General features: G+C 46.9%; 1 protein-coding gene across 3 annotated transcripts; it reads left to right on the plus strand.

Moving 5' to 3' along the window:
- STK25 (serine/threonine kinase 25) lies at nucleotides 1-27,640 on the plus strand. Of its 3 annotated transcripts, none has more exons than XM_074964206.1 (12): nucleotides 1-228; nucleotides 772-896; nucleotides 10,094-10,324; nucleotides 12,225-12,281; nucleotides 14,923-15,031; nucleotides 16,149-16,306; nucleotides 16,607-16,792; nucleotides 17,044-17,189; nucleotides 18,994-19,105; nucleotides 19,707-19,778; nucleotides 23,217-23,353; nucleotides 25,711-27,640. In XM_074964206.1, the coding sequence occupies exons 2-12, from the start codon at nucleotides 867-869 to the stop codon at nucleotides 25,748-25,750; spliced, it is 1,278 nt and encodes a 425-aa protein (XP_074820307.1). In that variant the 5' UTR covers nucleotides 1-228; nucleotides 772-866; the 3' UTR covers nucleotides 25,751-27,640. The 3 variants fall into 3 exon arrangements, with proteins under 3 accessions (XP_074820307.1, XP_074820306.1, XP_074820308.1); XM_074964205.1 differs by having other exon boundaries at nucleotides 1-169; XM_074964207.1 differs by having other exon boundaries at nucleotides 1-169; nucleotides 816-896.
- Nucleotides 27,641-27,931: the final 291 nt, after the last annotated feature.

Below are 27,931 nucleotides of genomic sequence, written 5' to 3' on the forward strand. Positions count from 1 at the left end.
GCGGCGTGCCTACCCCTTCGGTGTTGTTGCGTCTCCCCCCGCCGCTGCTGCTGAGTTCGGTGTCCCGGGCAGGGTAGCTCCCATAGAAACCGGCTGCGCGCGGGACGAGAGCTCGCCATGGAGTCCCTGTGGGGGCGGTTCTGAGCGCGGGGCCGCGGGCCGCTGTCAGGTGGGGCTGTCGGCCGCCTGGGCTTGGGCAGCCCCGCCAGGGCGCTGGGCACGGGCAAGGTGGGGCGGGCAGGCTGTGCACTGGAGGGGAGGGGCGTCAGGGGAGGGTATGAGCGGGAGGGGGCAGGCTGGGCCGAGGGGTGTCGAGGCAGGCTGTGAGGGGAAGGGGGCACGCTGGGCCCTGGGGAGGGGTGTCAGGGCAGACTGTGAGGGGGAGGGGGCACGCAGGGCCCTGGGGAGGAGTGTCAGGGCAGGCTGGGCACTGGGGAGATGGGTCCAGGCTGGGCAGGCTATTAGGGGAAGGGTGGAAGGCTTGGCACTAGGGAGAGGGGGCCAGTGCAGGGCTCTTGCAGAGCAGCATCGGAAGTGGAGGTGGTAGGGGGCGTTAAGGACATTGGCACTGTTCCTTCCTGTTTAAACCAAGTTTCTCATGTCTTTGAAACATCCAGGGCTGTTCTGCTGATATGAGAAGGGGTTGGTGCTTTTGGGAATGGGTTGGGAAGATCACCCTGGAGTAGTAGATAAAGGAGGAGGTAGCATTTTGGGGAGCAAGCTAGACTCCAGGAGTTCCGAGTATAGCAGCTGTATTCTTGCCCATCGCAGCTGTTCGGTGGCTGAAATAGCGCTGCTCCATCCCTGTGCTACAGGACCCCAGACACCTGGTTTTACAGAAGTGGATGTCTTAGCATCCTTGTGCCATGGCTCATCTGAGGGATTTTGCTAACGAGGTAGGTGATAAGAATTTGTTTGTGAAACATTATAAAAATCCTTAAAGCAAAATCTTTTAAGAACTGTACTGTTATTTACCAAACTGGGAATGTCCTGAGTGTGTTCTCAGCTGTGCTCTTCTTATCTAAGTGATTGCTGTCATGCTCCCTGACGATATCAGACTTTGACACTGCAAGAACATGGAGGCAGGAAGCATGAGACTGGCATAGATTCAATACCTCCCTAAATATAACTGTGTCCTCCTTAGGGAAGTAGGGAGTATTTTTCTCGCAGCATTTGAGGGGAAGCAGAATAAGAAATGGGACAGACCCACAAAGTCTGAGTTATAGAATGACTGCCTCCTAGTATAATAGACTATATGTACATCAGTAACGTCCACAGTGGGCATCCTGTACTAAGTAGATGGAGCCTGTAACTTTGGAGATGGATGAGAGGCTGTTCTGTTTGACACTAAATTATACATACAAAATGATGGGTTCTAAATTAGCTGTCACCACTTAAAAAGATCTTGGAGTCATGGATAGTTCTCTGAAAACATTCACTCAATGTACAGTGGCAGTCAAAAAAGCTAACAATATTAGGAACCATTAGGAAAGGGATTGATAATAAGACAAAGTATCATAATGCCACTATATAAATCTATGGTACGCCCACACCTTAAATACTGCATGCAGTTCTAGTCATCAAAAAACATATTAGAATTGGAAAAGGTACAGAGAAAGGCAACAGGAATAATTAAGGGTATGGAACAGCTTCCGTATGAGGAGAGATTAAAAAGACTGGGACTGTTCAGCTTAGAAAAGAGATGACTAAGGGGGGATATGAGAGCGGTCTATAAAATAATGAATGATGTGGAGAAAGTTAATAAGGAAGTGTTATTTGCCCCTTCACATAACACAAGAACCAGGAGTCATCCAATGAAATTAATATTTTAAAACAAACAAAAGGAAGTACTTCTTCACACAACACACTGTCAGCCTGTGGAACTCATTGCCAGGGGATATTGTAAAGGTCAAAAGTATAATTTGGTTAAAAAAATAATTAGATACAATCATGGAGGATACATCCATCAATGGGGTTTAGCCAAGATGGTGAGGGACACAACGCCATGATCTGGGTGTTCCTAAGCCTCTAACTGTCAGTATCTTGAGTGGACAACGGGATGGATTACTTGAAATTGCCCTATTCTATTAATTCCCTCTGAAGGCACCTGGCACTGGCTACTGTTAGAGATAGGATAATGGGTTAGATAGACCTTTTTCTGACCCAGTTTGGCCATTCTCATGTGAAATGTGTCTTATATATGTAAGCATGCAGCAGATGAATTGATGAGGCTGTTAGATGCAGGCGCTGCGAAGGTGAAGGCTCCTGCATGAATGTGTAGGGACAGGTAAGAAGCTTGCACTAGATGAAGGGGTAGTGGACTAAGGCTGAAGGAAGTTAATCAGAAGCAAGAAGAGTAATTTTGACTTGGATCACGAATAGCAAGAGAAACTGGTGGGGTTGTTTGGCTGGATTTAGTTGCTGCAAGATTGTATCTGTGAATACTGGGTCCAAAGTTGCCAGTATAAATTATGCCTAATCTTTTCATTATTATAGTCTGCATCAGGGTTTCTCAGCCTTTTCCATACCATGACCCCATGTTCCAACAGAATCGTAGAAGTGTAGGACTGGAAAGGACCTTAATAGATCATCAAGTCCAGTCCCTTGCACTCAAGGCAGGACTATTGAATAACTAAACCATTACTGGTAGGCGTGTGTCTAACCTGTTCTTTAAAACCTCCAATGACAGAGATGCTATAATCTCTGTAGGCAATTTGTTCCAGTGCTTAACAAATTAAAGAGTGTTTGGGACTCCCCTTCCACCTAGTCATCAAGAAAGCAACCCCCAGAGCTGCTCAATAACCCCAGACTGTGAACCAATGCTCCACATAAGTAGGGGTCTGTAGAGGGCCAGCAAGAATCTGTCAAGTAAAGAATGTCCACCTATGTTCAGAGATTGGCTTGTTGATGTCATGAGCTGATTGAAGACTAAGTATAGACTTGAGAGAGGCAGGGTGTTCCAGCAAATAGGGCACTGGGTTGGGACTCAGGTTCTATTCCCTGGTCTGTCTCGGACCTTCTATGTGATGCTGAGCAATTCAACTCCCATCTCTGTGCCTCTGTCCCCTCCTGTCCATTGTCTGTCCTGTCTATTTAGATTGTAATATCTTCAAGGGAGGGCACTCACTGAGTTTGTACAGGACCCACCACAATGGGCCCCATTCTCTGGTGGGGCCTCCAGGCCCTGTTGTAATGCAAGTAATAACTTGTGGCTGAAGCTCAGATCTGGGTTTACTCCCACTTCTGCTGCAGGCTTCCTGTGTGACCTTGTAAAAGTCTTAAGAGATTGTGCTTCAGTAATACGTCACTATCTGATAGCTGTTATGAGAACTAGTGTCTGGAAAGCACTTGGATAGAAGATTATAAAAATGCAAAGTATTTTTATAATAGGAATTGCCCTATTTAGCTGGACTGTAAAAATCAGTGAGACCCTCCCTCTGTGAATCAGCAGACAATGGAAAAACTGCACTAAAATGATACTGACAAGTGGCTTTCAAACATCTCCACATATAATACCTCTGGTCTGCTGCAAAAGTACTGATTTCCATTCGAGACTGAAAGGTTAATATGTTACACAAGGTATTGCTGCACTCCCTTAAACTTGATTCCCTCCTCCAGCTGTGGCATAGAGAAACCCTGAATATTTGCCCTCGTGGTTAGAGAGTACCTGAGCCCAAGGACTGTACACAAGTAAAATACACTGGTGTTAATCTCTGGGGAGCCTGGAGTTCTGCAACCACTCGCCCTCATGCTGTAGGGTGTGGCATCAGCAGTGTTTATTTTCTAAATTGTTGTGGCATAGATGAGGAAGTCTTAACTCCTGGCTTAAATCTGTGATTCCCATTGTTTGCTAAATGGGAAGAGGGCCCAGGATAGAAATGTGGAAAGGGTAGAGATGCTGTGCCCCCCAATTCTTGTATATGCATCTGCCCCAGATTGAGAATTCTGACTTCTCTCATTGTATATAAGCACCTTTGGGTTCCTTCACATCAGCCTGGAGCATGACTCCAGCAGGTGATGCTGTAGGCAGATCTGTTTAGCGGGCCAGGTGAATTGCAGCAAAGCAAGGCTTTGCCTGGTATTGAGGCTCTTGGTTGGATATGAAAAGTTTTGGTTTCTGTGTCTGCCAAATATGCTCATCTGTACTTAGAGCCTGTTCAAAGTGGGGACTTTCCCTTCTCCAGCCCACTCCCAGAGCTTAAAGGTGTCACATCTACAACTTTTCACCTCAGCAGCAAGACCTAATAGAGCTGCCAAGCCTTGGTTTCTCACAGTGAAATGCTTGGGATTGCTGCCAAGTTGGCTCTTAAAATGCCGCTTTTCTTAATCCCTGACATCTGCAGTGATTTGCTTTGTTTAAAACATAGCTACTTCAGTCACGATGGAAAGTTCCTGCACAGCTGTCACAATAGAGTGCCTTTCTCCCCGACCCCTCAACTGGCACGATAAATTGTTCTTTGCCCTGAGCTGCCTTGATATAATTATCCTCCTCTCCCTTGAGATCAGAGTGGAATGTTCTCCCCTATTTCAAGCAGTCAGGATGAAATGTTCTTTCTCTCCCCTTCCCCCCCAACAGAGTCTCATAGAGCATTGTCTCCCTCCATCCCAGATTTCAACGTGGTTGGCAGCTGCGGGATGGATGCTAAGGAATTTATATTTGAGCTGTCTTTGCTCACTTCGATTGTGTTGCCTTGTGGTGAAGGATTCCAGGTGGGCTCTTGTAATGCACCATAGTTAAGTTAGCCTGACCTGTGTTTGGCTGCTCTCTGTGTGAAGCATGGGACAGTTCATTTCTTAGCATTGAGAACAGCATATAGACCGGTTGGCATTCAAATTGGTGATGCTGAGATTTTTCTCCACTCCGTCTCTCAGCACTGTGTGAGCATGCATGAAGCTTGCCTGCAAGCCAACTAGAGCATCTGTGCAAAGGCTCAGCAAATTGTAATGTGGCATTTCAATAGAGTTTTTCTCTCACTATTACTTGTTGCTGGTCATGAACCAGGATCCCATTGTGTTAGGTGCTGTACAGATATGGAACAGTATCACACAGGGGACATCTGAAGAGATATTTCATTAACCTGGTGTAATCTCGCTGAGTTTCACTTATGTTACTGTGCCATAGGCTGGACAGAATTCTGTTGTAGGCAATCTGAGCATGGACCCTTACTGTTCCTGTCATATATTGTGAGGTAGCAGTAGCTGCAAATCAGTAGAGCTTTCCTACTGGGTAGTATTAGCTTATCTCAGAATTGATATGTCTGGACTATCAGTACTTGAGTTATGTTTGTGACGTTGCACTTCATAATGTTTTATGGAAATATGCTTATGAAGGTAAATATGATATAACTGGAATATGCCATGTGCAAAAGGTCTCTTGTAAGGTATCATTACAAAGCTTATAATCTACTGAGTGTGTTCATCCTATTTGTATGTATGTATCATTCTCGTATCTGAAGCTAGAAATAAAAAGTATAACTTTGAGGTACTATTGTAATTATGCAAAGTGTGGGCCATTGATGATGGTTTAGAATCTTCATGGCTTCCATTGATTAGTACAATTGATTGTAAATGGCTCTGTTTACTTGCAAGCCTTCCTGTGTTTGTGTAAGCCAACCCAGGAAGAATGGTGGAATCATCTGAAACATGGTGCTTTTCCATTTAGAAGGAGGGGTGGGAATCCAGAGAGATAAAAGATTCCCACCTTGTGCCAAAGCTATAAAAGGGGGTAGACGAGAACAAAGGATGGTCCCAGTCAGGGAGAACCCGTGCTTTTCACCTGAGATGTCTGCTGGAACTAACCAGGACTGTACCAGGGGAAAGGATTGGGCCCAGACTAGGAAGTAGTCTAGTCTGTGAAAGAAGCTTATTGGAACATCTCTGAGGGTGAGATTTACCTGTATTCAGTTTCTTAATGTATTAGGCTTAAACTTGCGTGTTTTTGCTTTATTTTGCTTGGTGACTTACTTTATTCTCCCCCCCCAAAAAAAAAAAAAGGAAGGACTTGTGGCACCTTAGAGACTAACAAATTTATTTGAGCATAAGCTTTCGTGAGCTACAGCTCACTTCATCGGATGCATCCGATGAAGTGAGCTGTAGCTCACGAAAGCTTATGCTCAAATAAATTTGTTAATCTCTAAGGTGCCACAAATCCTCCTTTTCTTTTTGCGGATACAGACTAACACGGCTGCTACTCTGAAACCTGTCATTACTTTATTCTGTCTGTCATTACTTGAAACCACTTAAATCCTACTTTTTTATACTTAAACAAAAGTGATTTATCTCTCTCAGTGTTATAGAGGGCAAACAATTTATGAGTTTACCCTGTATGCACTTTATACAGAGTAAAATAGATTTATTTGGAGTTTGGATCCCATTGGGAACTGGGTGTCTGGGTGCTGGAGATAGGTGACCTGCTGAGCAGTTTTTGGTTAAAGTCTGCAGCTTTGGGGGCATGGACCAGACCTGGGTCTGTGTTGCAGTAGGCTAGCACATCTGGCTCAACAAGGCAGGGTTCTGAAGTCCCAAGCTGGCAGGGAAAACTGGCTCAGAGGTAATTCCAGCACGTCAGGTGACAGTCAGTCAGTCCCAAGGGGATCTCTGTGACCGAACCCGTCACAATGTTATTCCTGTTTCTGTTCTGTATAGGTAGGGCGAAGGCATGAGTGATCTGTTCCTGCATTCAGTCTGCATGCCCAAACTCTCCTGGTCTCCAATGGGAGGTCAGTGTCCAGAGTAACTGCTGGATTTGGCCTTTGAATTTTCACTCATTGGCAGAGTAACTCACTAGGTCACGGCTTCGCTGCAGCTGGGGGACTTGTACTGACCTGTTCAGAAATACATGTGAGAAACTTTTCATCAGCTCCTGGTGGTCTCATTTGGTCGTTCTCTCCTCAAACAAAGAAAGCTTGAGACAGGCATGTGCCGCTCCCAGACCTGGGCAAAGGGTAGTCTGCTACAAGTATGAGTGGTTCTTGGGTCTGCACTAAAGCAGCTGGGAACTTTGGAGTTTGCCATTCTAGGTGCTGACTTTTGTGTAACTTGATGGGACACAATTCCTGCCTTTAGGAATTGTGCAGTCTCCCACACCTTTGGCCAATACAGCAATACTCTAAACTGTGTTATGTTTGTTACAGAAGCTTAGCCCCCTGCTGCCCACTTCAGTCTCTGCAGTGCTCATGAAACACAAGACAAAACCAGAACTAAATATCGCCCGCCTGTTTTGTTAACAATGAGACTGGGATCTGGATCAGATCGCTGAGCCCACAACATACCCTTGTCAGTCCCCAAACAACATTCTGCAATGGTTGCTCCAGAGTCACTTCATTAATGACTATTATTCATATGCATAAGGGCCAACCAAGAATGGGACCCCATTGTCCTAGGCAGTAAACAACCAGTAGTAGATGGTCCCTGCCCTGATGAGCTAAGAGCCAGCCAGACACAGGATGGGGAAGGGGTAGAAAACACCAGCAGAGTGAGCAATGTGAGGGCAGCCAACTGCATGTTAGCTGCATATCTTCCCCCTCCCGCCCCCCCGCCTGTTTCAGTCAGACTTGATGAACAGGAAGGTATTGGTCCTGGCTCTACATCAAACTCCCCAGTCCCCATTCCCCCCTCCCCCCCCCGTCCCTTTATAGTGTTCTTTCTTTCAAGATGCAGTGTTCAGTATGGATGTTGCCCTCTCCCTCCATGAATGCTGATCACTCTGCAGACAGGAGGGCCTGGGAGTGTCTGCACATGGGCCATGTGGATAGTACTTCCCTTTCTGAGCCAAGTATCCTTAATAGTCTGCTCCATCCCTACTGGTGCAAGGGTAAGCTGAATCCTGCAGGTGCAGTGGGTTGCAGACAGCACATCTGGCCATTCATCAAGACTGTGGCCATGCTATCCTATCACCCATGTTCTCTAGCTTAGATCATCTTCCTTCCTCCACCCCACACTCCAGTCCTTGCTTGTATCTCTAGTTCGTTTCACCTCTACGGCTCAATGCTGCACTTCTCCCCTCCCCCCCCCCCCCCCCCGACTCCATTTCCAACATATATTTGTTGAAAGTGCAGCACTGTTTGGGTGTTGCCATGGATGCATGAGGATGTTTGGTATCTTAGATTAAAAAGCATATTAAAATCCTGTTCAGCTAGCTGAGTTTGCTGGCTGCCCTTGTCTATTGCCCTGTGTGGAGATGTAATATTGTTGGGAAGGGTTGTTTATCTGCTGTGCCCGGTCCAAAGGCTTCTTAATGTGCCCAATTGGTTTAATTATTAAACATCAACTGAGGCACTCATTGAGGACCAGCTGCAAGAACCCAGTGAGGAAATGGGAAAATGCAGCTGTCCTGACCGCAGATGAAATCTCAGTTGAATTCAAAGTTTAGCTAGGGAATGGTCCCTCACTGAGGTGTTTGTAGGTTAGTATGTATCATGTGCTTGTTCTGAGAAGCCATGGGTGTGAAAACCCATACATCGTAATTGCTTGGTTATTTCCCACAAGTCATGCAGGATTTTCCAGAACCTAGACTTGCCTTTAAGAAAGCCCTTCTGATCACAAAGAGCCTTTTACCACTGCAAAGCAATGCAATACCTCTGAGTCTGCAGCTGGGCCGAATGAAATGGCATCAAAGAGTGATGCAGACTTCCCAGCCACCCACATTCATAGTAATGAAGTGTTAACTCTGAGGCCTAATTATGACCATTTAAATGCTAATATTACTCTCTGGGTCATCACATTAGAAGCATCCCAGTTAATGTGCTTATTTAGTGAGGCTGAATGTGCTTGTCACATCTGGACATGCCATTCATTTGAAAGGCTTGTCCAGAAGAAATACTCAGCAGCAGATCAGCTACTTTTTTGATGTATTCAGGTTTCTGGGATCCTTGCTGCTTTCCTTCAGAATGGAGTGGCGCTTACCTTGCCAACAGCAAAAGAATGGTGCACTCCACTGGGGTGGTGTAATCAGTAAGTCTGAGCAGCTGCCCTTGTATTATGGTGAAATCTGATAGTAAAATGAAGGGGCAAAAGGGAGAGAAAACATCCCCCTCTTTCTTAATCTCCCTGCAAAAAACACTGCAGACTTGGGGTGGGAGGATATCCCACTGGATTTCTATTTGCCCTGGTCTTGGGATACCATTTGGCTCAGTTACAACATGCTCACTAGGCTGTAGGAACAGAAAGCTGGATCTGACACTCCAGAGTCTACATTTCTGTACGCATACAGCAAACAATCTTTCATTGTTATTAAACACTTCTAGTCTAGTACTGCTTAGAGGCCAGTCAGGTCAGGGCCCCATTGTCCTAGGCACTGTACAGAGGTCCTTTGCAATACACAGTCCCTCGCCCGAAGAGCTGACAGTTTTTTCAGAGACCCCTTTCTATGCACTTGGAGGGCTAAGGTAGCGGTCCCCAAACTTTTAGGGTCGCGTCCCCCCCTTGTCCATGTCCACCCAGGGACTGGGAGAGGGGGTGCTGCTTGTTGGGGGAGGGAGGGAGGGATCTGGACGGAGTAAGGGGGCAAGGCTGGGGCCACAGTGTAGGGCGGGGCCAGGAGCAGAGCCCTGGCTGGGGGCCCAGGCTGTGGCGGAGCCAAGACTGGGGGTGGGGCTGGGAGCAGAACCAGGGCTGGATCACAGTGAGGGCCAGCAGCTGTGGCCGTGGTCGGGTGCAGAGCTGCAGATGGGCTGCAGTCAGGGGCCGCGGATGGGGGTGGGCTGGGGGCCGTGGCTGGGGGTGGGGCTGGGGCAGAGAGGGGCTGACTGGCACTCCCTCCCTGCCCCTGGGGCTGGCTGGGTCCCGTTACACCCCCCGGAACGTTCCCCATGCCCCCTAGGGGGCATGCCCCACAGTTTTGGAACCACTGGTCTAAGATCGTTTTTCGTTTCTCCCAGGCATGGGGTGGTACCATGGTAAGCCCGTGTGCGGGAAGACCTCCTGTCATATATCTGGAGGTCTATTATGGACCTTGAGGATGCCTTATAAGATGAGCTCTCTCATAGAAGGGTAGTGGGAGTCAGTGTGGTGACAATGACCCTGTTTTAGAATAGAGAGCCCTGTGGGTGGCTTATGGTTTGACCCTTTCACCTTGTCTCTGCCTTTCGGTTAGCACTCCAGGGTGGACCCAGAAGAACTGTTCACCAAGCTGGAGAGGATTGGTAAAGGCTCGTTCGGTGAGGTGTACAAAGGAATCGACAACCGCACCAAGGAGGTGGTTGCCATCAAGATCATTGACCTGGAGGAGGCGGAGGATGAAATTGAGGACATCCAACAGGAGATCACTGTGCTCAGTCAGTGTGACAGCCCCTACATAACCCGCTACTATGGGTCCTATCTGAAGGTAGTCAAAGCTGCTACGGGGGAGAGCCTCCCTAGTACTCTAGCTCATAAATCTGTGGGTGGGGATGGTATCCTAGAACAGCAGGAAGCAGGCTGGGGCTTGTGACTAATAGCTGCAGGATGGATGTCCAGCAGGGGTGGGCTGCACTGTCAGCAAAGAACATCATAACTGCGGGAAGGGTGTAATGGCAATTTCCATTGTGTTTACCTGCCCTATTGTGGATCTTGGCTGTTGCAGAACACACTGTAATGATCCTCATATATACAATTCACCCAAAGAAGTGGGGGCTCTGCTAGAACGAGAATGCTCCATCAAAGAGACAGGCCCCCAAACAGATTTCCTATAAAGGAGGTAGCTCCCACCCAGCTCCCACCCACCTTCACCTAGAGGATTCTCTTTCTGGCTTTAGAGTCCTCAGTGATGTTGCCTTTGCATCTCTGGGGACCCAAACTTTGTCTCCAAAAAGGAGAATCGCCACTTCCAATACAGCTTTGGAAGATATGTTGCCTTTATACCCATAAACTGCTGTCTGGCTTTCCTCTCTGGTTTTCCCCTGGCATTGTGTATTAGTGTTTAGCAAGCAGAAGGTCTGAGACTTTGATTTTACAGTTCTGTGATAGTCTATGCTCCATCTTTTTTCCAATCCCATTCCCTTCCTTCTGGGAGTTGCTCCTTCAACAGGCACTTTCAGGAATACTATGAGTTGTGCAGAACCACCGAGGAAGGGAGCCAGGTTATTCTCAGGGTTTGGGGCCCTAACTTGGGTTTCTTGTAGAGGCTACCATGGCAGTTGCAGAAAGCACTACTTCTAGTAGAGCCCAGTCTGCCTCCACTCTTCTCTGCATGAATCCCCTGCATGGCAGTGTGAAGTGGCAGCCCAGCCCTTGTCTCAGCACACCTGCCAATTACCTTGGCCTGTCTGAACAAAGGCTGTCAATCTCACTGAACCCTGCAAGTGGGATTGGGTGCTCAAATGGTTTGAGGCTGCCAGACTCATTCAGCTTCTCACTTAAACCAGTCTGTAATACTGTAAGGGATGAACAGCAAGGTATTGCTTTTACTGTTGACGTATATGACGGTAACCTTTAGGAACCCCAATCAAGGATCAGGGCCCTGTTGTGCTAGACACTGTACAGACATGACAGAGAAAACACTCCCTACCCCAGAGAGCTCCCACTCTAGGGGTTGCACAGAATACAACAGGTCAGTGAAACAAAGGGTGCATGAAAACGGGGAGATTGAGGGAACAATGAAATAGACCAAGTGTAACACTTAGAAACAATGTTGGGTTGAGTAGGAGACTAGATCTGCTGGGGGAACGATAATGAGGTCAGGAGCTTTTTATCTCAGCTGCCACTAGTGACTGGAAGTCACCACTATCTGGTGGCTGTTTGGAGACGTATCTAAGATGAGTTGAAAGTCTAGTGAAAAAATGTGGATGCTGCTCAACCACCATCCCTGTTGGCAGCCTCTAGTGAGGCCAAGGACTGAAAAACTACCCTCCCTCCCTTAGAGAGGTTGTTTCTAGGACCAGCTGGAGATACATTGATAGAGGCACATGGGGAAGATTGCATGGCTGCTGCCTGTCTCCAAGGTGCCAGACTGAGCACTAAATTCACTTAGAAAAAAATAAAGGTTGGAAGGGAAGTGTGTGATGGGATTCCTCCCAGGGTCTAATTTCCGTGCAGCAGTACTGTGTCAATGAGGAATGAATGGAAGCTTGCCTGACTTGGTCCTAGTCTGGCTGTGGAGGTTGAGTGCCTGTTTGGTCTATTGAGTGAAGAGCTGTGCACAAGTTTCATGGCTGGTGGGGTAGGGCCCGATTGAGGTTTGATTTTTGTTTTAATCTTAACACACTGTCCAGTGCTCACCCAAACATGTTTTCCTGCCTCACTTGCAGAGTACCAAGCTGTGGATAATCATGGAGTACTTGGGTGGAGGCTCAGCATTGGATTTGGTAAGCAGCTTGGTCAGTCCTAATCTATTTACACATGGACACATGTGGCCCACAACCAGAGGCTGGAACCTTAGTTTGTGAAACAACCATAAAGTTGGTTTTTATTAGCCCCACTAAGTCTTATTCAGAGCCATTTGCCTAAGGAGTAGACAATGCAGAGCAGGCATGCTGGCTACAAAGCCTGTTTTATGCCAGGATGGAGAAATCATTTGCTCTATGACCCTCTGGGAAGTCTGTACCCACCTATCTAAGCACCATTGTACAACACACCCTGCTGCTCTATTTCTGAAATAACCTGTCGCCTACAATCAGTGTTGGCTTGTCCTGTTAGAATGACACTATATCCATGCTACACCAGATGCTAAAGCAGGGGTGGGTAAACTTTTTGGCCAGAGGGCCACATCGGGGTGTGAAACTGTATGGAGGGCTGGGTAGGGAAGGCTGTGCCCCCCAGATAGCCTGGCCCCCGCCCCCTATTCGTCCCCTCCCACTTCCCGCCCCCTGACTGCCCCCCTCAGAACCCCTGACCCATCCAACCCCCCCACTCCGTGTCCCCTGACTGCCCCTCCCCAGGACCCACTGCCCCCCCCCCGGGACCCCACCACCTATCCAACCCCCCTGCTCCCTGTCTCCTGACAGGCCCCCCAGGACTCCCACTCCCTAACCAACCCTCCCTGTCCCTGGACTGCCCTGTCCCGTATCCACACCCCTGCCCCCTGACCGGCCCCCAGGACTCCCACGCCTTATCCAACCCCCGCCCCGTTCCCCATCCCCTGACCGCCCCACCCCCCCCAACCTCTGCCCCATCCAACCGCCCCCTGCTCCCTGTCCCCTGACTGCCTCCCGGGACTCCCTACCCCTTATACAAACCCCCGTGCCGCTGTCACCTCCTTACCATGCCGCTCAGAGCAGCAGGAGCTGCCCGGATGGAACCAGCCGTGCTGCCCGCATGACGAGCTGAGGCTGAGGGGGAGGGGGGACAGTGAGGGATGGGGGACAGTAGGGGAGGGCCAGGGGCTAGCCTCCCTGGCCAGGAGCGCAAGGGCCGGGCAGGACGGTCCCACAGGCCGGATGTGGCCGTCGGGCCATAGTTTGCCCCCTTCTGCGCTAAAGAATAGAGATGCAGAACACATGTGGGTCTCAACTTTGCTGTGTGACACCCCTGCACCTCCATTGATCTAATGCATGTATAAGTGGGACAATGGAAGGACTAGGATAACTCATTTTTCTTGCACATGTTGGTAACTCCTTTAGTGTGTCCTAACTAAAATGGGATGATTCAAACACTCCACAGGCAGTCCTCAGTCACACTTAGCAGATGTTTATATACCAGCTGTGATACACAATTGATTAAATAGAATGAATCTAAACTTTGGGGTGTTCCTGCCCTGCCTATCTGTGAAGAGTGGGTGGGGTGATGGAATTCCAGTGTCAAATCTTGTTCTTCTATATAAAAAGGCATGCCTGACCTATAGCGCCCCTATCTGGGCAAGTGTGGCTCAACCACACTCTGCCTTAGTTTCCTTTCTTGAACTCCTTAAAAACTCCATACAGGAATTCCATTAATACCCTGGTTTATTATCATAAACTGTGCCAATCAAAATAAAGTTCTCACAGACCCAATATCATCCTTCTCAGCCCTACCTAGGTGGAATCTTGTCCCCTGAAGTCTGCTCTCTGACTCTCTCTTCCAGAGCTTTTCAGGCTTCTCTCCTTACCTGCCTGGGTTGAGAGAGGGCAGTGGATAGCCCTGAAGTATTAAGACTCTACTGCAGCTTCCAGGAGCCTTCTAAGTCTTTGCATCTTCACTTTGTCTTCCCCCTAGCACATCCTGTTTGCCTCTTTATAAAGACCAGTTGCCTTCTCCTAAGCCCAGTTGGGCAGCAGCAATTCAGACAGAGGGGCACTGGACCCTGCTCCCTCTTAAAGGGGACAGTCACACCGTGGCACTCACCTTAGCAGAGAATTCTTTGAGTTCTCAGCCTTTCCAGTGCAATAACTGATGCCCTGAGCCTGCAATAAGAACAATGCTGTTGGACCCCACTGACTTCAGGGGGGCATTTGCACAGAGTTCATTGCAGGGTCAGGGCCTCAGTTACTACATTGGAAAGGCTGAGAACTCAGCTAGGGTGGGATTTTGTCATCCTGCTTTGCCTCAGAAGCATCTCTCTTGCTGTTGCACCAGCTGAAATGCTGTGCGCTTGCACGCATGCACCCAGAGCCTTGGACAGATTGGATCTTTATATTTCTGTATGTGTAATGTATTCCCAGCCTAAAGCAGAGGAGTGTGGCAAACCTTGATTTTGATTCTTATATTTAATGGTGGGGGTATAAAACACTGAAGTAGACTTCCTGATTGGCATGTCTGCCAGCAGGTGTCTGACACTGCTATGGAGGAGATTTTGTGTTACAAACTGAGGTCAGGAAACGTGGAACCTGCTAGGAATCACTCTAGTGGTGTGTGAATGTCTGTCATAAAAGTTGTGTAGGAAATTTCAGATCATCTCCCCTCCCTCCTCCTACTTATTTTTCCCTCTGTCATTCTTTCACCTCTTCACTTCTATTTAATGCCTATGTTCCTTCCTTTTTTCCCTCCAAACACTCTCATTCATTCCTCTCCCCACTTTTTTTCCATGTTTAGCTAAAGCCAGGACCCTTGGAAGAGACCTACATTGCCACTATCCTGCGAGAAATCCTCAAGGGCTTAGATTACCTGCACTCTGAGAGGAAGATTCACAGGGACATCAAAGGTCAGGCTTGGAGAACACATCCCCTTTGCTCTTGAGTGATGATCCCACCAGCCCTTAGACAAACATACAGAAGCAAACTGAGGGTACAACCAGAATTGCTTTGTAATCCACTACGTTTACTATCAGTACTTTGTTCTTGAGATCATAAACCTCATATTCTTGCAGATGAGGATGAGTTTCTGCCTATATCTAGGACTTGGGGTAGGGTGGAGGGTCAGCAGCATCAGTCTGGTACCTGTGATTTGGGTGAGGACATGGAACAAGGGGAGATGAGTTGCCAGAGAGAGGTGAGTTAGCAGATTTGCTCAACTGCCTGCTGACTGTTGTTGGTTAGAGTTGGAGCTTCTGTTTCTGTATGTAAGACCCTGAGTAGTCTGAGTGCTGATCATTATGGACACGACTTGTGTGTGGCTCTATTGTTGTGGCTGGAAACTTTTTCAGTATGTGTGACTGGAGCTGCCCCACCGAGAGCTCTGAAGCCTGCATGAGAAGAGCACAACTATGCTAGAAACAGAAGGGCTGCTGCCATTATTGCCTCCTGCTTCTCATCTTACAGCATCCAAGTGTACTAGATGCCATGCGGTACAGAGACAAAGTTCCTGCCCCCAAAAGCTTAGCTGGATTACTTTCCTTCCATTGCATCATGCTTGAGATCAAACAGTCGTGGGGGCATGGGGCAGGAGGGATATGGTGACCTCAATAAGAGTATCTGACTGGGCAGAGAGGGTGAGAGCACTGAATATTAAAAGAACATAGTGGCTAGTGACTTGGGGCCCAACTTGAGATGGGCCTAATATTCAACCAGTGCTGAGCACTCACCCACTGAAAATCAGGCCCTTTCAGGGTGTTTCAGGATGGGTCTCCAATGACTCTTCATGAGGCCCTGTGCTGTAGGGCCTCCTTCAGCCTCCAGGAGTTCCTTCAAAACTAGTCATGGAGCTGCCAGATAAATGTTCCCCTTCTTCCCCTAAATGCATGAACCTGCTTCGAGTTGCTTAAGATACTGAATCTGGAAATCAAAGCTGGGAGTTCTGTCTCAAAAACCTGAGCCACTAGATTCCTTGTTGGTTACAGGAGTTTCAGGAACCATTTGACTTACTCTTGTTTGTGTGAACAGCTGCCAACGTGCTGCTATCGGAACAAGGGGATGTGAAACTGGCTGACTTTGGTGTGGCTGGACAGCTGACGGACACCCAGATCAAAAGAAATACGTTTGTTGGGACTCCCTTCTGGATGGCACCAGAGGTCATCAAACAGTCTGCCTATGACTTTAAGGTGAGTTGGTGGGGTAGATGAAGGGCTCTTACACTTTATTGCTGCATTACTTAGGTAATACTACATGCTTATGTTAACACTAGGATGAACATAAAGATTGGAGCCTTGTCTCAAGCGAGTGGCCTCATCATATGAGGGATTGGGGTCTGTTGGGGAAGCCTGTGACTAAATCCCCATAGACCTCAGGTGAGGCTGGTCCCTTCAGTGAAGTGAATGTTGCATGCACCTTCTGCTAGCCGCCAAGTGCATAGCATAGCACTTCTCGCTTCTCTGACGTCACTCTTCTCACTCCTCTCTCAGGCAGATATCTGGTCCCTTGGAATCACAGCCATTGAACTCGCAAAGGGAGAGCCCCCGAATTCTGACCTGCATCCTATGCGGGTGCTCTTTCTGATCCCCAAAAACAACCCTCCAACACTGGAGGGACATCACAGCAAGCCCTTCAAAGAATTTGTGGAAGCCTGTCTCAACAAGGACCCTAGATTTGTAAGTATAATTTCCTTCCTCTTGCTGCAGATAGAATGGAGTGTCTGGGACACAGAACTCCAGAGTCCAAAGGTGCCTAGAAATCCTCAGCAGAAGGACATGTTAGTGCTACAGTCTTGGAGAGAAATTAGCAGCAGGTTGCGAAATGAAAAAGCAGGCATGGCAGAAAGCTTTTGGGTGTTAGTCATGGCTCTTGCAGATCTTGACTATTGCTAGGTTTAGCATACTCTCTGTTTCCTGATTTGCCACAGAGGCCAACTGCTAAAGAGTTGCTAAAGCACAAGTTCATCACACGCTATACCAAGAAAACCTCATTCCTCATGGAGCTGATTGACCGATTCAAGCGCTGGAAGTCAGAGGGCCATGGAGAGGACTCCAGCTCTGGTGATTCTGACATGTGCGTATGACACCTGCCCTGGTGCTCGCCTCAATACCCTGCTGTGGCCTATCCTCCCAAATCCTATTCACTACCACTTCAGAGCACAGAGACCCAATTAAGTGGGGAAGGGAGAGGGAGGATCCCTGAGCCAGGTTGGTGTGACTGTTCCCCATCTTCTTCGTGGTAGTGAGCATCTGATAGACTTTCAAGCCCTGGTTAGGGGAGCAACATATAGATATCTGAGTATATAGTATTGCAGTTCTCTTTGCATTTGGTCCCTCCTCATATGCTACTGTGGAGCCTTTGCTCAGTTTTGGATCAATGTAGGTGAGGAGCTAAAAGTATTGGCTGGAGAAAAGAAATGTTTTATGAGCTAAGTATTATAGGGCTTGGATCCAGGTCCCAAAATGTGTAAGGCTAGTAGGTTAACCCACTGTGCCACCTAGCCCATAGAGCACTCCTAGTCTTTTACCTTCTTTATCTCTAACAGGCATTCAGCTAAACACATTACCTAACTTCAGAAGAGCCTTCATGGAGGATAGGTCCATCAGTGGCTGATGGGCAGGGATGGTGTCCCTAGCCTCTGTTTGCTAGAAGCTGGGAATGGGTGACAGGGCATGGATCACTTGATGATTACCTTTTCTGCCCGTTCCCTCTGGGGCACCTGGCATTGGCGACTGTCAGAAGAAAGGATATTGGGTTAGATGGACCTTTGGTCTGACCCAGTATGGCCGTTCTTATGTTCAGAGCATGTAGCTCTGAGATCATATTGCAGTAGCTCAGGGGTGGCCAACCTGTGGCTCCAGAGCCACATGCAGCTCTTCAGAAGTTAATATGCGGCTCCTTGTATAGGTTCCGACTCCAGGGCTGGAGCTACAGGCGCCAACTTTCTAATGTGCTGGGGGGTGCTCACTTCTCAACCCCTGACTCTGCTACAGGCCCTGCCCCCACTCCACCCCTTCCCGTCCCCTCCCCTCAGCCTGCAATGCCTTCGCCCCTCCCACTTAGAGCCTCCTGCATGCCACGAAACAGCCGATTGGGAGGTGCAGGCAGGGATGGGGAGGTGCTGATCGGCGGGGCTGCTGGTGGGTGGGAGGTGCTGGGAGCGGGGGGTGGGTGAAGGAGCTGATGGGGGGCTGCTGATGTATTACTGTAGCTCTTTGGCAATGTACGTTGGTAAATTCTGGCTCCTTCTCAGGCTGAGGTTGGCCACCCCTGCAGTAGCTGGATGTGGTCCTGCTACCTGTAGCTAAACTGATATAAGGAGGTTAAAATGCTTAACAGTGACAAGTGGATTTTTGTTTTTTGGGATGGGCAATTTCAGACCCTTTAAAGGGGCCTGACTCTTCTGAATTGGGTGATTAGAACTTAATGAAAATCAAACCCTATTAGTGCCTCAGATTGGGCATCTAGAATTGCTAGTTACTCCTGAATCTTTACTATAGGTCTCTGACAGACCAGATTTATGTCTTTGGTTCATGCAGGGATCTGGGAACTAGAAGAACTAAAATGGTAGTGAGCCTGGCTCTATGCAATGACCAGTATGGACCAGAGAGTCTGATAATCTGAAGGTGTTTCAGTTTGGATCAAATCAGATTTTCTAGACTGACTTGAATTAAATTTTCCCAGTGCACCTAGAGTGGCAGCTGTTGTTCTGCCCCCTTGCAAAATGCCCAGAGCCCTGGGGTGAAAGGGTAACTATGGCTGGCTGTAGTGCATCATCTGGGAGCATAAGGGCTCAGAAATGGAAGGGTTCATGTCCTGTGTGTGTGTGATACATCGCGCAGGCTGTATGTCGAACTCCTTCTCCTTCTGTTTCTAGTGATGGAGACGCAGAAGATGGAGACCAGGGTCCAATCTGGACGTTCCCACCAACTATTCGCCCCAGTTCCCTTAAACTGCACAAAGGAATAGCTCTCCATGGCTCCCAGAAGGTCAGTCTGCTGACCTTGTCATCAAAAAACAGGGTGATCAGGAAATGAGTGGAGCCTAGGAGCAGGGACAGCCACCTTTTCAGTGCACTTGTATGACATTCTTTTTTCTTAATTTTCTAATGTTGCCCCCAGCCTGGCACCTGAGCATGGTGTGGGCAGTATTATAGGGCTGCATATTCCGTGCCCCCAGGATGCTGACAGTTAAGGCTCATTCTCTGAGGATGGGTTGGGGAGCCCCCGTTAAGGATGCCGGTAATGCTGCTGTAACAGCTACTAGGATGTGGAACAGTCTGGTGCTCACAAGTGCCTAGTGCATCACCTCTGCTGACACTGTAGCACCTCTTGTCCTGTCTCTCTCTCTAAGTAAATGGATGCTACTGATGATGGAGACTCCCCAGTAGGAGTCAGCACTAGCCTTTCTAGCCAACCAGTCTCATTCCTCCAGTTGTAAAGAAGAATAGCTAATGTTGATCTCTGGGAGGAGATGTGTTTCAGACACAAGGGAAATGGCAGATTGAAGCACCTTTTTGGGCTGGGATGCATCCTTCCATGGGTATGTCTGCTGCATGTATTCATCATCTCTCCGTGTTTTGCTTTCCAGTCTGCTGAGCCCATCAAGCGGCAGCCCCGATCACAGTGTCTCTCCACGCTTGTCCACCCAGTCTTTGGGGAGGTGAGAAGGCCGTTTTCTTTGTTTGCGATGTCTGCAGGTAAAGGGGAAGCAGCTGGGTAGTTGTTCGGGAAACGTGTAAATGGGAGGGATTCTTGAGGGTGAAGAGGAGCAGGGTGCCTGGCGGGGCCAGGGGGTAGTGAAACATCTCTTAGTTCAGAAAAGCCAACTCTGTATGTACTGCTTAAAAGAGCTGTCCCTAATATACCTGTCCTGCCTAAACCTACCCTGGGCAGGAGTACAGTGCTGCCTACAGTTTCTTGCCCTTGTTTTTTCAGCTCTTCCCTCTTCTACGTGAGCCTCATGGGCCCAGGTTACGGAATGTCTGTCCTTCTCTGCATCATCCTCTCTGATTGCCTGGTAGCCTGGCCTTCCTCAAGTCCCTCTCCCAATACAGATTCCCTCACATGCCTAGTGCTAGGAGAATACCTGATTTCAGCAGTCCCCTCACCTGTGTGAGGTTAAGACATGTCCTGCTTGGGCAGAGCAGGAATCAGGGTTTGCCAACACTGGGCAACTTTATTTATTTGTTACTCTGTTTAAATCCCCTGCCTAATGCCATCTGCACCCACTTTGTCTTCCCCCGCTACATGCTGCTGCCCACAGCAGGTCACCAAAACTGCATTTTTCCAGTGAGAGAAGTTAGATCTAGAATTGGCTTTCTGTGAGTTCTAGACCTTCCTTCCATCTATCCCACATTTTATCCTGGTTCTTTAATAGCTGGGCCTGGCTGTGATTCGCAGAGGAATTGCTAAGGAATTAGCCACCATGCAAGCGATGGAGTGGGGGGAGGTGCAAAGGACCTGAAGTAACTATAAAACATAAACTTGTCCTAATTGCTGCAATGTTGGTGCCTTTTAGAGCTTCTATTATGTGATTAACAGTATGCACGTAACTGGTGGGGGACAGGAGAGTCAAGGTCCTGTCTACATATCTCCTGTGCTTCTGTGGCCCCCATAATATCTTAGCACTGTAAAATCCCAGTGAGAGTCACACCCCTCAGCAAGTGCTTTCAGATTCAGGTGTCCGAAGGCAGGCATCTGAGTGAAAGTAGTCTGATTTTCAGAGGTGCTGAGCACCAGCAATTCCCACTGGCTTCTGTAGGAGCGGATTCTTCAGGCACCCACACTTGAAAATAATATCCCCAAAGCCTCTAGGCCAGTGTCAAGTAGACTTGCCTCAGAAAGCAACCTGCCTGTCACAGCTTCCATCCCTATGTGACTGGGATAAAGCCTCAGGCCCGGGGCATTGGTAAGTGTGTTTGAATAGATTGTGCACGTTTTCAAATCTTGTTTTATTTTTTACCCTGGTGGAAAAGCCCTCTAGAACCTAACAGGGATGAGCCAGTGTGATTCTGCAGACCTATAAAATTTAATGACCTACAGCCTTTCGAGGGTTTTTTTTTTTAACTAGCATATAGGAAGTTCACTATTAAATTTCATAGGTTTGCAGAATCACATTGGCTTCAACCCTGTTAAGTTCCAGAAGGCTCTTCCACTTGGCTTGCATTTTATAGGGTAACTTTTAGAACACGCTTACAAAATGCACAAAATATTTAAGGCACTTTCCCTTCCTTACCTTGAAAAACCAAACCAGCTCCCATCACAGACCACTGAACAAAGTGGGTGATGTAATATCTTTATTGGACCAACTTCTGTTGGGGAAAGAAACAAGCTTTTGAGCTACACAGAGCTCTATATAGGTCTGACTGAACAGTTGGTCATTAGATGTTAGTGGCTTGTGGGTTTCTACCACTTGAGCTTAGCAAAGGAAAGGCCTCATATCCCACTGTCCTTCCCCTGAGACCCTGCACTTGAGTTCTTTCATCAAGTGGAGGTGAAAGTAGATCCTTAAGTGAGATTGTGAATGACTTTTCAGTCCAGCAGTTCTCAGTGCTGCTTGTCTGTCATTCCCCAACCTTGGTTGCTGCATATAAATAAATAGTGAAGTACGTGGGTGGCTGTGACAGCTGAGGCTTTTTTTGTGTGTGAAATGGCAGTTCACTCATTGAGGGAAGGCAGATGTGTATCTTGTTAAATGAAGTTAGTTTTCCTCCAGTAGGGGGACTGTGAGTATAGGGATGGTCCCAGCCTCAGATTAGCATTAAGATTTGCCTTGTCCTGGTTTCTGTCTTTGTGAGAGGGAACGTGAACTCAAAGAATTAGGTTGCTCCTACGATTACATGCAAGGAACTATGAGGACAAGTTAAAGCCACTTAATCAGCATAGTCAAGATGAAGGTAAAGAAGGTTTTTAACTGACCTAGACGGTGGTTAGTTGGCATAGATATTGCAGTGTCAAGAGGAGCTTCTTCTTTCAGCTTTGCTTTTTGTTTAGTGGAATATACTATGGGAAAGGCACAGAGTTCAGGCTGATTGTGCAGGGCACTCTTGCGGCTGGACTTGGAGAAAGTTACCCAAATGAAGGGGGAAAGAGGCTATAGCAGACAAGCTATTCATGGCCTGGAAAATCTGTTATGTCATAAGCAGTGAATAGGTTGTCCAGTTCTGTCTTGATGTAGCAATGGTGCTTGGCTTGGAGTTTCCTAATGCTGAATGTTCTGCTCTTTGTGTACTTTAAATAAATGACTGCACCATGCAACTTGCATGAGCTCATGAAAGATAGAACAAAGAGTTCTCATGTAAGATAAAATTCCCTCCTAAGCAGAGGCTAGGACAAGGCCTGTGCTCCACTCTTGAGCATTTCAATGGCACACGGGCATTATGTCAATGCTCTGCATGGGGGAATCTCTCTCTTTCGGGATTATGTTAGATTGAGGGACCGGCTAGCTCAAGGTCTGAGACTTGTCAGCAATCCACCTTCCAACTAGGTAATTAGTTCAAAACAAACCCAGGTTGTTATGGGGAGTGTTCTGTTGCGTCAGTCCAGTATCTGTTCTTCACAAAATCCATCACCACACATGGCACCGCTCTAGTAGCCTCTGTAGAGATCAGTGAGTGAGCATGGACGATGAACTGTCCTCTGCTCTAAAGGTAGCCACACTGAGGCAGGTTGACAGTGTGATGTAGAGAAGCTTGCACTGCTATGTGGTTCCTGGTCTTTGGACCTCAGGGCTGTCAGTCCAGTGCAGTATCCAGCACACTTACTTTGTGTGGGGGAAAACTTGGCAAGGTGTTTGCTTTGTTAAAGGCTTGGCTGTGACTGTCTCGCTATGTGAGGTGGGAAGCTAAGTAGCACGTGGAGGAATATGTTCAGAAAGTGTGTGAAAACTCGCTCTGCTTGGTCTGCCCTTATTCCTATGCAGAGAGGAGAAAGCCCTGGGGTGCGAGGCTTGTAGGAACCTACATGTTAGTTGCCTGGATCCCCCAACAAAACCACATTGAAAAGACAAAACCACTCCTTAATATTCATTCTAAGATGATCTGCTCGGTGAATGCTTTCAGATGTCACAGGCTGTTAACACAGTGTTTCTGGATTGCAGCTGAAAGACAAGCACAAGCAGACTGGAGGGAATGTGGGAGCTATGGAGGAGCTGGAGAATGCCTTTAGCTTGGCTGAGGAGTCCTGCCCAGGCATCTCTGACAAACTGATAGCACACATGGTGGAGCGCATACAAAGGTAAAAAAAAAACTCTGACATGTGGGAAGGGGAATAGGGGCATGCATTGAAAATTCAGTGGCTCGGATGTGTTATGGTAACATCACAGGACAGGCATGGATTTGTCATTCAGTAGCCCAAACATCCAAGAAGCAAGTGTGTTGACTGAAGCAAACCTTGAGGTGTCTAAGACACTACTTTGACTCATTCTCCATTATGATGTGTTGTAATGCTGAACATAGGTGTGAAGAGCATATGACTGGTGTCCTGAGCATCAAGCGATACTGCCACTAGCCACTTTCAGCTCTGATGCATGATGGGTCATGGGTTGTTACTAGCCCAGCTAGTGCGACTGAGTACCATATCATTCGTTTATACTTCAGACCATTCACCACATCCTCTCAAAATCGGTTTTCAAGAACTGTTGGAGCTCAAACACGTGAGCCATGAAAGCTAACTGCAGCTTGCTTGGACTAACCAGTGGAGCTATGGATGCAGTGTGGTTGTAGTCATGTTGGTCTGAAGAGATTAGAGTTGAGCTATGTCAGTTTCAGAGGACTGAAGGGAAGGGGATGCACCTTGTCTTGGATTTACATACACCATGGCAGCTGAAGGGGAATAAGACAAAAGTAACAAACAGTGGAAATGGAAAATCTTCTGTATGTATTTGGATGTTCTGTTGTATTTGCAAGGATTTAAAACTGCATGTATTATTTCATCTGTATTGCTGAGTATTTTTATCCTTTGATCTGCTTATACACAAAGAAATGTTTAATAACACATCATTTCTTAAAACTCTGCTAGATTTTAAGCAGAACTCCTTAAGCAGATGAGGTGTAACTTCCTTCATGTCGTTTTGAAGCTATGATACTTTGAAGGCTCTGCTGTTGGCAAAAAACTGAGTGCTGATTTTGCTTCCATTAATATTCTGAGCCAAGAAACTAACCCCCTGCATCTTCCCAAATATGGACCCAACATATGCTTGGTTTCTTTGACTCTTTAGGTAAAGAATAACTATGGGGTTGTCTCCCTTCTTTTGATAGTCCTATAAACCTTTGAATGTATTCTTTGAAAAGTAAGCCCAGACAAAGTTTTTCTCCCTCCTGTTAGGGTGTAGATGCCATGCTGTCCCCCCACCCCAGGCTTGTTAGCTTTGTTTACTTCATATATAAATGTACTATCATTGCATCTGCCAGGCTGATCAGACAAGTGAACTCCCATTCCTTTGTCTAGGGTAAACTGGGCTTATGCATTGCTTGCAAAACACATTTGAAGAACATAATTCTAGCACATATTTATAACTTCGTACACAAGTCTAGTGAGTATGTCAGGCCTGACAGGAGTTGCTGACAGAATAATGAACCACCAGAGTGCCTGTGTGTCTCAACAGAAATGTAAAAGGAACTAAATAACAAGAATAGTTTTAAATATGACGTTGCCTTTTTTTGCTTTTGCCATTTCCTTTAATATATAGAAATGGTTCTTTTCTGCGTTTTTTAATTTGGGGATCTTAATATCAGTTTTTGAGGGCTGAGAAAGTAAAAGCTTAAGCTGTCGCTTGTGATCACACTGCTAGTTCCTTTTTTTTGCTGGCAGACTGAAATTGAAACTCAATAATTCTAATTTAGAGAGAGAGAACCCTTGATGTCCTTTGCTGCTAAATCCTTTAAAGTTTATAAGTAAAGGTGAAGCAAAAAAGTTGAAGTATAGGGTTTCAGGTTCTTAAAACCTATTATTATATTGGGCAGCATTGATAACTAACCTGACCTGCGTAACACAAGCATAGAATTTCACCCAGTGATGCCTGTAGCAAGCCCATTATACACCTGAGTCAGAGAATATCTTTTACAAAGCCACAATATTTTCAGTCTGTCTTAACTGCCAGGCAAGCCAATGGGCTGCAGTACTACTATCTAGGATGAAGTCAAAGGCATTCTTTCTAGCAGCTGCCTAGGTGTGGTGGGATTGGGCTGTATATGACTCCAGAAATGTCATCACCTTTGAATACTGATTAATTTTCTATAGTTCCTTCCTGGAGCTAAGTTGACACTCCCATCCCACTTAAGCATTACCCTTGCAGTTGGGTAATGTTCTGAGTTGCTTGCTTACTCAAACCACATGGCAGAAAATGCCCTCCTGTACTGTTATCTAATCATCACCTTTTTCAAGGGCTTTGCTTTTATTTTTTGCCTAGCTAGACAACTGCCATTGCTTTGCTAGTCTATCAAATGAAACTCAGGAGTATGCAGTGTGCCTCTTCTATCACTGTCCATCATAGTCTCTGGTGGGTGTGGGGGGTTGTAACCTCTTAGTGTGTCATTCAAATGGGTGAGTGCAGCCAATGTCACCTATCTGTCCTTTTCCTCCCTTCTCCCCAGGTTTTCACATAGCCGGAACCACCTGACTTCAGCCCGCTGACCAGTACAGTCATTGCTGCTCTTTAATGGGGAGGGAGGATTTTCCCAACATCATAAGAACTACATCTCTAATCCAGACCACCGTCATCTGCTGTTGGATGTAACATTGTGACTCCAGGACATTTCAGAGCCTTCATCTATACATGTTTCCATGACAACGAAGGGTGGGGGTCACAATGCAAGTACAATTTAGACCTTTTGCAGAGCCCAAGGAGGGGTGGTCTAATTGTTTTTACACTGTTCTTAATGGAGTTTTTAATTGTGCTCTCTGTGGACGTATCCTTTTTATTTGATTCTGAGCTTGTTAAAAGGTAAAATCCTGGCTGGTGGAGCAAGAGGGAAGTTCTCCTGTACTCAGATGTTTCAAAAGGGAAGTATGTTGGGTTCAGCCTTCTCCTCTCCCCCAAGGAAGTGTAGGTAAATGGTAATCCACAAGGAGTGCAGATGGCTCCAGGCTTTCCATACACTACAGCATTCTAGCGGAGTCAGAGCGGCACTCTAGCCCCACAAGGATTTTTTCAACTCCTTCAGACACTAGTGGAACAAAGGCTTTAACTAGTAGCAGTGAAAGTAAGTTTGCTGCTGTCCCTCTACTTTTCATTCAAGAGTAGCTGTGTTGTTTTGTCACTTTCACAGGATGGGTTTGCTGACTGCTCTGCCAGCGGTTCTGGGGATATCACTCTTTAACTAGGCCTTGCTTTACTTAAGCTACACTAGAGCAAAGTTTGCCTCACTTCCATAGAGCAGAAGGGACAAGGCAGCTGCATTTGGTTTAAAACTCTCTCAAATGGGGGTTAGGAGTTGCTTATGCTCCCTTCAGAGCCTCCTCCTGCTGTTTCTCAACTGGCCAGCAGACATACCAGGTGCGTTGGCTTGTGGCAGACTGAGCGCCATGACTCTCCTAAGGTGAGACAGACTAAACACTAAGATTAAAGTGCATTAGAAAAGGGACCTTTGTCATGCAAAGATGTTTAAAAGGTTAGTCTGAAATTCTTTACAATGATTCTCAATTGAAGAAAATTCAGCTTTTACTTTACCTATTAAATGGCTGGTATCATTGCTCCTTGGTGGCTATATCCCAAATGCTGTGATTGGGATACCAAAGTCAATTTCTCCCCCTCTTTACTCTCATGAACCATTTCTTAAAACTCTGCTCTAAATGACTTGAAGCCAACAGTCTCAGCCAGAAGTACAGTCCAGATAATAAGCTGCATCTCTCATATTGCTTTGAAATGTTGATAGATACTTTGGTCATTCAAGGTATTCCCATGGAGCAACTTCAACTAGTTTTGCTTTCTTGACAATGCTAGTTTAGCCAGGAATTTCAGTTCTCCATTTTATTTCATAGATTTGTATACAAGATACTCCAAGGATCTGGAAGGAAACCAGGCTTGTAAAGAGACAGGGTTGAAATTTTGAAAGCTGGGTACCTAAAGCTAAGCAGCTAAATCTATATTCACATAAGTGATGTGACTTCAGGTAGCTCCTACAGCTCCCCTAGAAGCCAATGGGAGCTGCAGATACTCAGCACCTCTAAAAAATTAGACCACTTAACAGGTAAATGTGGATTATGCTTCCTACCTGCTCCTCTGATGTATAAATACAGGCTCAATGTGTTAACGCTGCTTGTCTTGTAGAAAATAGCTGCTGTTGTCATCTCTTGCACAGAGCTCAGTTGTGGAGCAGAGTTTATTTTGTGTACAGAGGTAGCCATGGAGCCTGTATTTATGCACAATGACAAGTAAAGGGAACCCTCAACAAAGGGAAAGTCTCCTGCTGCTTTTAACTTTATGCTGTTCATGATGGTAGCATACTGTGTTAATAAGGTACCTTGTATTATTCTTCACATGCACTGCAGTGTCATGAGTAAAGATGATTTTTAAGGAAACAATCCCCATAAATTCCTGCAATATTCAAAGCAACAGTGGTGTTAGTTTTTAAGAGAGCATTGAAAGGGATCTGCCACTTTCAATAAAGTAACAAATTAAAGTAGTGGTTATTGTAGCTTTCAATTACACAGAATGCAAAGCCTTGAGAGCTTCAGCAAACATCACAGACCTTTCATAAACCAAATGGACTTCTGCTGATGTATGAGTGTACCCTCCCTGCCCTCAGCACTGCTGAGCCAGAGCGGAGTTGAAAATTACAGGCCAAGCTCTCTCACGTGCCACCTTTTTAGGGA

This window comes from Natator depressus, chromosome 9 (assembly GCF_965152275.1).
Source record: "Natator depressus isolate rNatDep1 chromosome 9, rNatDep2.hap1, whole genome shotgun sequence".
NCBI lineage: Eukaryota > Metazoa > Chordata > Testudines > Cheloniidae > Natator > Natator depressus.